General features: G+C 43.0%; 1 protein-coding gene across 1 annotated transcript in view; it reads left to right on the forward strand.

Annotated features, from left to right (window-relative positions):
• The window catches only part of slc25a26 (solute carrier family 25 member 26), a 71,370-nt gene that overhangs the window by 43,365 nt on the left and 17,828 nt on the right, over window positions 1-10,177 (forward strand). The window contains exons 7-8 of the mRNA XM_008280122.1: window positions 3,242-3,311; window positions 8,784-8,848. Coding sequence (XP_008278344.1) covers window positions 3,242-3,311; window positions 8,784-8,848 — 135 coding nt within the window. The remainder of the gene's footprint in view (window positions 1-3,241; window positions 3,312-8,783; window positions 8,849-10,177) is intronic.

Raw genomic sequence — 10,177 nt, forward strand, 5'->3', positions numbered from 1 at the left:
TCCTCTCCTCTCCTCTCCTCTCCTCTCCTCTCCTCTCCTAAAAACTAATGAGGCTTCACTTAAACTCTTAAAACGTCAGACGAGCCATGGGGGCAAAAGAAAAAGCAACTACAACTCGCGAGCAAACGGCTTTTTTCTTTTAATTTTTTTTTACTGCCATTCCTTTAGAGTGACCACCAAGATGTTCAGAGACTTTCTCAAACAAAAATAATGTGATTTAGTTTGAAAAATGCCAGAGTGAAGGAATTTCAGAGAGTGCATGTGTGTGGTATGATCTCCCATCTGCTTTGTGGGATAGTAATGTGCTGCGTTATGGCCTTTTTTTTTTATATATTTCACACCGAGCCAACACAGCTGTCAGAGAGAGAAACGGAGAAGGAGAAAAGAAGAAAAACCAACCGACCAACCAACCAACCCGGGGCCTTTTAGGAGAGAGGAGCAAGCAGCTGAGTCCTTTTGTAGAATGCAGTAATTTCAGCTGGTCCTTGAAATTCTGGGATGTCACGGAGAGGCATATTTCAAGCAAAAGAAGTTGGGGTTTTTTTTCCACCCCCCTAAATGATGAGATAATTTACACACTGTATGGTCACTGCACAGAGATTTAAAGCCTTTTTGCGCCACGCTTTGATATCCATGTGAATATTTCTCGCAGTTCTTTCACACATTAATTTCACAATATTGCGGTTTCCCCTCAGTTGTTGTGACTGCAGAGCAAAACTGACAGTTTACATCCATCTGTTCTGACCTCAAAAATAACATTAGCCAAACAGGAGGGTGTAACACTTTAAGGTTTATGATTGAACACCAACAGAGAGCCACAAAAAAAATAAAAAATCCAAGGAATTTTTTTGAGTCAAAGGCATGATGGGAACTCAAGTGAGATACATTTGCAATCCCTTCGCACAAACCCCACCGCCTCCTTCCTGTGGGAAGTCATCCAGGTGCAACGTCTGACCCTGACACGAGGGTTCACAGGTCAGAAAGTTTGTTTTCCCAGGTTTACTCCTTATTATTTATTCATGAAATGGGGAATAAGGGAGGGAGAGAGTCAGAAAGGGAGAGAAACAGAGGAATCCCCCAGCGTGAGGCCTTTGATGTGGAAAACAAAATCTCCGTTTTAATCTGCCCTCTAATGGAACACACATGACACATCCTGAGCTCGTACGCGCTGTCTGCCGCTCGGCTTTTTCTTCTTCCGTGTTTACTTGTTAGTTTTTTTTTTTGCGACGTCCACATATGCGTGTGGGGATCGGAGGAGAATGAGATAACATGCAACAGATTAAACTCGCGAAGTGGAGGTGGGGGGGGGGAATGGACAAAGAAAATATTAGTAATCGCTCCATGCTGTTGCTCAATTGCTCTCCCTGAGAAGTAATCATACCTCGCAGCGCCCGAGGCGGCCCAGCTGTCCACACGCATTTTATGCAGAGACTAACCTTGCATAGTCGGGCTCCTCATCCCTTCGCCGAAACTGGTGGGGGGAGAAGAAGAGACAGCCTCCCTTCCCATCCTGAGTTCAGTCTCAAAACAAAAACATCAGGTGGTTTCACTCAGTAGCCGGTTGTATTTGGACTGGCAGCCCTGAAATGTCAGGGTTTCCAGGCACAGCAAGAAGTTTAGATACACATTTGTCCTGATTAACTGTATAATTTGAACTACTGCTGCTGCTATAAACTATGTGCAGCTGATAGAATTCTGTGTTTAACTTTGTTTTTGGTTCAAATCTGTGCAGCTTTACCTGTAAAACTGCATAATCGTTATGTGTTTATGTTCTATATGTGTGATATGTTATCAGCACAAAGGTTTGCACACATTTTTCAATCTATATATTGCCATTAAAGTAAAGCGTGTCAAGCAAAAAAAAAAAAAGTTAATAATAAAATGGCATGAAATTTTGCACATTCATTCATTCACAGACAGTGTATCCAATAACTTTTGTAATCCATTAACTTGTAATTGAATTTTGTTCACTCCTGAAACCCATGGAAACTAATCATGTCAGCTTCAGCTATATGTTTAATGCAACTTAGCATCTGGGATGGGACAAAATAATAAAAATATGACAATATACCACTTCCTCTTGTAATACATTATTAATACAGTGGTGGAACATATTGACATTTTTATTAAAACAAACCACCAGTTTGACTTACCAGAGTGACTACTGAATAACTCCTCATGGTGGCACATATCAAATAAATGGAGGTGAAGTTAAAAAAGTTCTTGGGGTAAAGAATGCAAAACTGACAAGCTGCACAGGCCGCCAGTCAACACGGCAAAGCAAAGCTAAACAGACATTTAACTGAACACATATCGCTATGTATTATAGACTGTCTTGTATGGTAGATTTGCTGTATCGTGACTCCACCATTATCGTGGGCAACGTATCGTGATCATTTTTATCTTGAGTGATTTCTTCTCCCTCTAAATTGCCAATGTATAATGCAAAAATAATCAACATTTAACTCGGAGCACAGCCTCAGGGTGCTACTTGCACGACTGTAAACTCTCAAGTGTTTTTTCAAATGATGCTTTATTTTTGTTTAATTTGTGTCTTTCTTTTTTTTTTAGCAAGGCTCAAATATCTGCATGAAAACTAGCTTCACTTATGACTCCTAGTAAGATGCATGTGGCTAAATTTACTTTTTCTGCTTCACCTGAAGGAAATAAGAAGGAAACACGATGCTCAGCTTCAGAGCATAAGAAGCACAATTTAATTCATTCGTTTTGTCGGAAAAGTGGCTGTGCCCTGACTGGCGTATTTATATGACTGCTAATGAATTTGTATTTTCTCATGCTGCTAAATATAACTATTCACATTTATAACAAGGTGTTGATACGTGCCTTTGAAATGCGAGCCAGTGACGACCTCCTGCACTACAACATGATGGCCTCTAGACAAGTGTGTAAAGTTTTAGCATGATGGAGTGGGAGCGCTACAACATATTCTCTTGCCTCCCTCTGGTCCTGGTTCTTGGGAAACAAGTAGTATGACATCACTGGGGAGAAACGGCAACACAAAAATAGCCGGACAGCCCATTTCCCAGCCGTGGGCTCTGAGCCCCAGACCAGACCAAGGTTCACAATGTGTTTTCAATGTGTCTGATATCTCCACTAACTACACTCTTCTCTCTCTCTCTCTCTCCCCTTCTTTCTCCGTTTTTCTTGCTCTTTCATCATCCTCCTCTATCTACAACCCTTTCTTTCTTTTTCTCTCTCGACATTTCTCTCTTTCTCCCAGAGTCTGTGGTCGTGGAGGCAAGGTCACACGCTCTACTCTTGGCAGGCAGCAGTGTGCGGAGCTTTTGCAGGTGCAGGGGATTATATGCTGCTTTGGGAAAGAGGCGGAGAGGGAGGATGGAGGGGGGGAGAAAAAAAAAAAGGGGGTGGGAGTGGGAGGGAGGAATGGATGGCTAGATGGATAGATAGATGGTGGATAGGTGAATAGATGGCCAGGAGGGCAGGACGAGTTTACCCAAAGCCGCATTCTTGCAGGATTCCACAAAGGTGAGCTCAGCAGGCAAATCCTGTCCTACACCTGCGCACCAGATCCTGCACAACACGAGTTCAGCTGAGGAGAAAATGAGAACGAGTGAGTCTTTTTTTCTCAAACAGCGTTACCGAGCAGCATTAAACCGGCGATCCTCAGTGCGGTGATCCTCTACTGTTTTGAGTCTCATTATCACAGTTCTCAAGGCCTTCAGCTCAGTGAACACCGTAGCAGACTTTATGGTTCTGTCTTCGCCCGGATGAGTATCAGGGGGATAGACGGACAACCAGGGGGGAACCAGAGGAGGGATGAGAGGGGCCAGTTTCTGGGTTTGGGCCCCTGCAGCTGTGCGACCTCCTGAGCACTGGAGCCTGAAGCGGTTTAAGAAAGAGGGAGAGAGAGAGAGAAAGGCACAGGAAAGGAGTGAAAGAGGGGAAGGGAGTGGACTGAAAACAAGATGACTAAGGGAAAGGAAAAGACAGTAACAAGAGGGAATTAAATCAGACTATGAAACACAACAGATATATATTAGATAAAGGCCGGAGGCTTCAGAGAAAGCATTATCAGCTCGTGAAATTATATTGAGCGTAGCTGATTTTGTGTTTTAGTGGACGGAGTTCCACTTTGAGATAAAGGTTTTAATATCATTCTTATTGTGGATAGAGATGTTGTTTAATTTTCACAAATACTTGATTATTGTTATTATCCATAATTAACTACATGTGGAGCAAAATGTAATAATAATAATAGTATTTGCAAGAAAGTCCAGAAGTGCTTCTTCTCTTTAGGAAAGAAACAGTTTTTTCAATGTTTGTACTGGATTTGAAATTATGAATTGGTCAAATAACTAAAAATAGGTGGACACAGGTGGTCACTCCACAGTCATGTTAGTGGCATGAGCCTTGGAGGGTGAGCAGCTGAATGACTGGATAGTGACTAAGAGTCCGGACATATATTATACACGTGTCACCAAAACTAAAATGTGGCACTTCTGAAGCTACCTTATACCAGCAGCTACCATATAAAAGATGAAGACTGTGGCTCTGAAAACAGAAGCCAGTGAGGGGAGTGGCTTAAACCTGCATTTTATCTAGTTGCCCCCAGGGGGCAGCTCCTCTGTTTCCCAAAAGAAGTCCATTTATATAGAAGTCTATGAGAATATGAGCCTACCTCTCACTCTATTTGTTATCTCGGTGAACATCTTCCTAATGAATTTATGATTTAAGTCACTAGTTTTAAGTCTCCTTCAATACAGCGTGATGTTCATTTTTCAAATTATGGTCTCATTCAGGATAAAATAGACAATAAACCTGGATACGTTTTAGGGCGGGGCTACCTTGTGGTTGATGAGTCGCAACCATATGGGCGTGTCTTCAGATCTACCCCTCGCTAATCATGTCCGGGTAAGAAAAACAAAGATTGCGACAGCCAAACTCCAAATTAGGGGCTTCAAAACAGTAGTCCACAAACTAAAAGGTTACATCCCTCTTTTGTGTACAGTACTGAAAGACACAAGTATGTGCATTTCTATCAAAGGACTTTGTTCTACAGGGAACTTCTTCTCAGAACTCTGTAGCTGTTCAACAAAATGAGCTTTACTGGCACCAACCTCAGTGTTGTTGTAACTATTGTTGGGATACAAGCTGCAGCATCTCTCAGATCAGTCATTAGGCTTGTTCAAGATGAAGTGTGATTCGCCGAGAACTTGGATAAGAGCGGGACAGGCAGCTGGACAAAAATCTGCAGTCTAGACTGATGGCTTCCAGCAGTCTTCCCTGATGGCTTAACCTCCATCACTGTGTTGGTCTGAAGGGGGTGTTTGTCTGTTAACAGAAGAAACTTTTAATAGTGCAAACTCCAACAAATAGGATAAAAGTCCCACCAATTACACAAAAAAATAAAAGTTTCTTTGACAATATCATGTTGTTGATCTAACGATGGCGCCTGGCTCCAAAAATTCCACCCACCATATACTCATGAGGCTATCGGGGCCTACATTCACATGATGTTAGAGCAGTTTGGGATCAAGTCGGACTGAAATCTTACTCATCTCAACCATCCTGTTTTTTTACTGAATCATCAAATTTGGCAAAATGACAGGATTCCCAGTGTAGCTCCTCCAAACTTCAGTCTTTGATCTAATCAGCTTGAATCTTTGAAGACACTGTTGAAGACATAGTTTGGCCATTTTTTTCCTCTTTGTAGCTTTTTTTTTAATCATACAGTGTGATAATGTTGTTGTATCTACTGTCAGATGTACGTTGCTTTGGAAATGGTATCGTAGAATTGTTGTAGAATGGTATATTTCATAAGTTGTTTGTCAACCTGGCTTTGTGATAATATAGAATAGTTTCAGCAACAACAGGTGATACTGATACAGACACGACATAGATGTAAAAGTAAGGAAATGTCAAAACGTCCACAAGCAAATAACAACAGCCCAAACACGTACACATCTATGGTGTATTTGCATACCGTCGAAATAATAGGGAAAAAAAATGTGATGGATATTTGTCAGGTGGTCGACACAATCACTGTAACCACAGAGAATAATGCAGACCCAGGAGCATGTCCGGCTTCCAGAATCATAGCGCTGAATGAATAATGCATCCTCTCTCGTTTCACCCTTCACCTTTTTTTTGCGCTGAAAATGTAAAACCACAATCTAATACACTTTTCAGGAAAAGAACAGTCCGTGGAGCACTTGTTGGACGCTTATATCTTTCAGTCCATAACTCTTACAGCGCTGCAGCTGCCAGACAGGACAGGAAGATTGAGGTTAGCTGCTCTGGGGTGATATTGAGATTAGGATGGAAGTGAAGGAGAGAAAAAGGGGATAAGGACACGGCACTCCGAGGAGCTGAGGCATGGCCCGGTGCCACCCATACCTGGAGTCCAAGAAAGCGAGTAGAAGATAGAAAATAGGTTGGAGAGGGAGATAGAAAAAAGACATCAAAGAGATAAGGATGACAGCGGAGGAAAGCTAGTGAAGGTTACTGTAGGATAAATAGGAAATACATGTGAACATACAACCATAAAATATCACTTACAAGTCAAATGATTTAAAACTGCAACACCTCAATTACTGCGTTATGCATTAGTGGGAAAAGTGCAGCATATCGTCTTATAATCTATCACAAACAAGTACTTAAGAATGATTATATTGGCAAAACAGGCCCCAAAGTGGAAACTCAATGCAACAACAGTGAATACACCTATGATTTCCAATCAGCCTGACTGTCTGAACATGGCTAAGTAATGACCAGCGAAAGCCAGAACTTTCTCAGTTTTAGACCTATCTGCCTGCATATCTGCGTCATGGCTCCACATGAAAAGAAATGCCAGAGGAATTGAAAATTCAGTAATTCACTAACTGCCAAGCGCTAATGAGGAGGTATAAAACGAGAAAGTAGCACCAATCAGAGCTTCAGTGGTCGTCCGTCTAAAGTTACGCCACAGATAATTTGCACATTAAAAAAACCCTGCCTCCTCCACAGCACGAAACTTTGATAAAAAAAAAAAGAAAAAAAACCCGAGGAAAAACGGGGCAAAATTTTTTAGTCAGATAAGATAAACTTAGATGAGCTCAAACGGAGCTCATTATCTTTAGCATTGAACCTGACCAGAGCTCCAAAGTACCAGTGAATGCATCGTCCTGACAGTGAAGCACAGAGGTGGGAGTGTGATGATACGGGGCTAGGATGACCTCTGGAGATGGCACCATTAGCACGATAACACCCACTGCAAAAATCACAAAAGTTTCTAAAGAAGGAAAAGACCATCCAGAGAAGAGCAGCTAAAAAAAAAAACTGTCTCTGGAGAATGGTAGAACATTTCTCCAGAAGTTTGTGCGACACAGGAAGATTGTGTCGTCAGCATAAAGGTAGACCTACAAAATGTTGGGAAAAAAAAAAACATTGAATCTCAGCAATTGCTTTGAACTTTTGCATTGAGTTCCTACTCTGGGGCCTGCGTTTTTAATATAGCAAATCCAAGCTGTTGGGTTTTTAATTGCACATGAAGCAGTTACTGTAAGATGATACGATTTAGAATCTTTTGACCTTTAGGAGACGTTGCTACTCACGTCCATGTGTGTAATATCTGAATCAGAGCAGTCAGGCAGCCTGAATATCCAGCATATTGAGAAAATTGATTATTTGAGAAAAAGAATGGGCAATATGAGACACGAGGGAGGTGGAGGCTTGAGAGGGATGGGGGGGGGGATGGAGCAGCGAGGCGGGTGTGGGGTGGAGGCTTCAGGGGGCCGTGGGGTCCAGGGTGGGAGTCAAGTTTACATCCCTCCGTGACCAAGCGGCCGTCCAAGAGGGATCCTCAAGTTTCAGTCACTTCCCCTTACATTGCGCTTCACACTCTCTCCTTCACTCGTACATAATCTGCTTGACACTGGAAATGCTCACACAGGCGCGTTTAATCATCCCAAATATCTCCACTGGTACCCTGCACTGACTTATGGCGGACTCGACCCCGCGCGAACCGCCTGCGAAAACCGCCGAGGCCCGAGATAAGATTACATCACCGACTCGTTTGCGTCTCCCGTCACATAGCTTTTTTTTTTCCAGCCAAATTTAGATCCTTGAGCACCTCGATGCATCAGATTTATTAGGATGATTCCTCCTTTGTGCTGCCATCCAAGGAGATTATAAACAGTGAGGAAGGCTGTATCTGTTGAATTTTTAAAGTTATCCACCCGACAAGGCAGAAAAAAAAGCTATTTTAAGTTCACTCTTATAATCAGCACCATCCTGATATTTTAGCTCACTTATGCTCCTCAGTGGCCCATGTGGATATGTTTACTGAGAACAGTTGCTATGTTTTGTGGCAGAGCGACACACACTGCAGCTCAGTGGGGAACACCTCTGGATTGCTGCTGCTCATCCAGCATCCAGAGTCTTGGAGGGAAGTTTATTTCTCGTGTTCATGCAAGTTTATGCCTGTGTGTGCTGGAAAAAGGCAGCATGTGTGTGTTGCTCAGGGGAAGGCGTGGGTTGAATAAGGCAGTAGGAGGGAATAGAAGTGTGTCTGTCTGCTTTTTGTGGTCTGGAAACAGGGGGGGAAGGGTCCGTAACGGAGGGCATTATCATTTTTATGTACCTAATGGAGCGGAGGGCCAAGAGTTCCGCTGTTTATTGCTGAATTAATCCTGCAAGTGTGGTTAAGTAATTGCACCTTTTTTTTTTATGGGTTTGTTTTTAATATTTAAAGATTGTTCCGGGAGCACAGAGAAGGGGGCCCTTTTATGTTTGCACTCTGCTAAATGCATGTGTTCTCGTAGGTGCGGTGGCGGCGTTCGTCACGACTCCCCTCGACGTGGCGAAGACCAGGATCATGCTCGCAAAGGTATACACACTGAAACCCCCGAGCGCGCCGCCTCCTTTGGCAGCCGCTTTTAAACACTGCTGTCAGGTGATACCTCGCAGGCGAAGGGGGAGCTGAGCGAATTTCAACAGTGTCAGCACGCGGGACGGAGCGGGCCGAAGCAGCGCAGCAAGACACACAATGCACATCCATCACCTGCTCTGGAATATGGACCGTGTCGGGGAAGACATGTTTGTGAGCATGGTTAGTGTTAGAGCGAGGACTTGTTGCCGCTCCGGAGAAATTTCCATCTCAAGGCCTGCTTGTCACTGAGAGGTGAAGCAGAAGCAGCCGGCGTCCCTCCTGTTAGCTTCTCCCGCTCCGTCCGTCTTCTGCGTGGTGATATTCCTCCCTCCCTTCCACCACCTTTTTTTCTCTTCTGGCTCGCTCTGACTGTACGTCTGGCTTCCCTCACTACGTCCTGTGTGAGTGTATAAAGGGTAGCGAGTTCAGAGTTACCCCAATCAGCCCCCCCACAGACCCACACAAACACACAAACACACACACACTGTCCTTGGAGAAGACACAGTGTTCCATTTCCACCCCCTCATCCTAACTAATGAGATACTGGAATTAACAAAACACTCCGACAGTCTTGATCTCTGGCGAGAAGCTGTTGGCTGTAGGTAACAGCACGGTACAAAAGCTTCCTGTAAACATTATCTGAAATGCAGCTGCTGTAATTTAACCATCAGCAAAGGACTTGGCCTGTGCCGAGGTTCAGTTATAACTTTATAAGGCCAAGTTTTCAGTTCCCTTAAGGCACCACAGGTGAGCTTAGAAGAGGGCTTCATTTCATTCAGCAAGAATAAAACTTATGGATTCACAAGGTATTCAGCAAAATAAGAATATTTTACTCAGCCTGGAGGTGGTTATGTCTGAAAAATCTCCACCATTGCTTTTGTTATTAGGATCTGAAATATAGTATTTCCCATTCAAACTATAGATTTTAATTAATTTTTTGCGTACTTTGAAGAAAATCAAAGTGCATTTATCCATTCATTTTGTTGAATAGCTACGCACGTTGTAATTACTGTAGTTTGTCAGGGTTTGTTTTTCTCTTTTTTTTCCTTAATGCCTGAGCGGGCAATATTAATTTGCTAAATTGAAAAGTGTTCACAATAAAAACACAGTAAGACAATGGGGAAAAGCTTCACTCTTTAGCCCTGTCTGACCCACACAGGATGAAATTCTGGATGCAACTCCATCAACTCTCTGAACCCCAAAACACGCTGACAGGTTTGAAAGGCATGCCAGCTTTTGAAAATAAAAAAATGCCAAAATCATTCATCAAAGCCAGAAACTGTAAAA

Source organism: Stegastes partitus, unplaced genomic scaffold (genome assembly GCF_000690725.1).
Source record: "Stegastes partitus isolate 25-593 unplaced genomic scaffold, Stegastes_partitus-1.0.2 Scaffold182, whole genome shotgun sequence".
Classification (NCBI taxonomy): Eukaryota; Metazoa; Chordata; class Actinopteri; family Pomacentridae; genus Stegastes; species Stegastes partitus.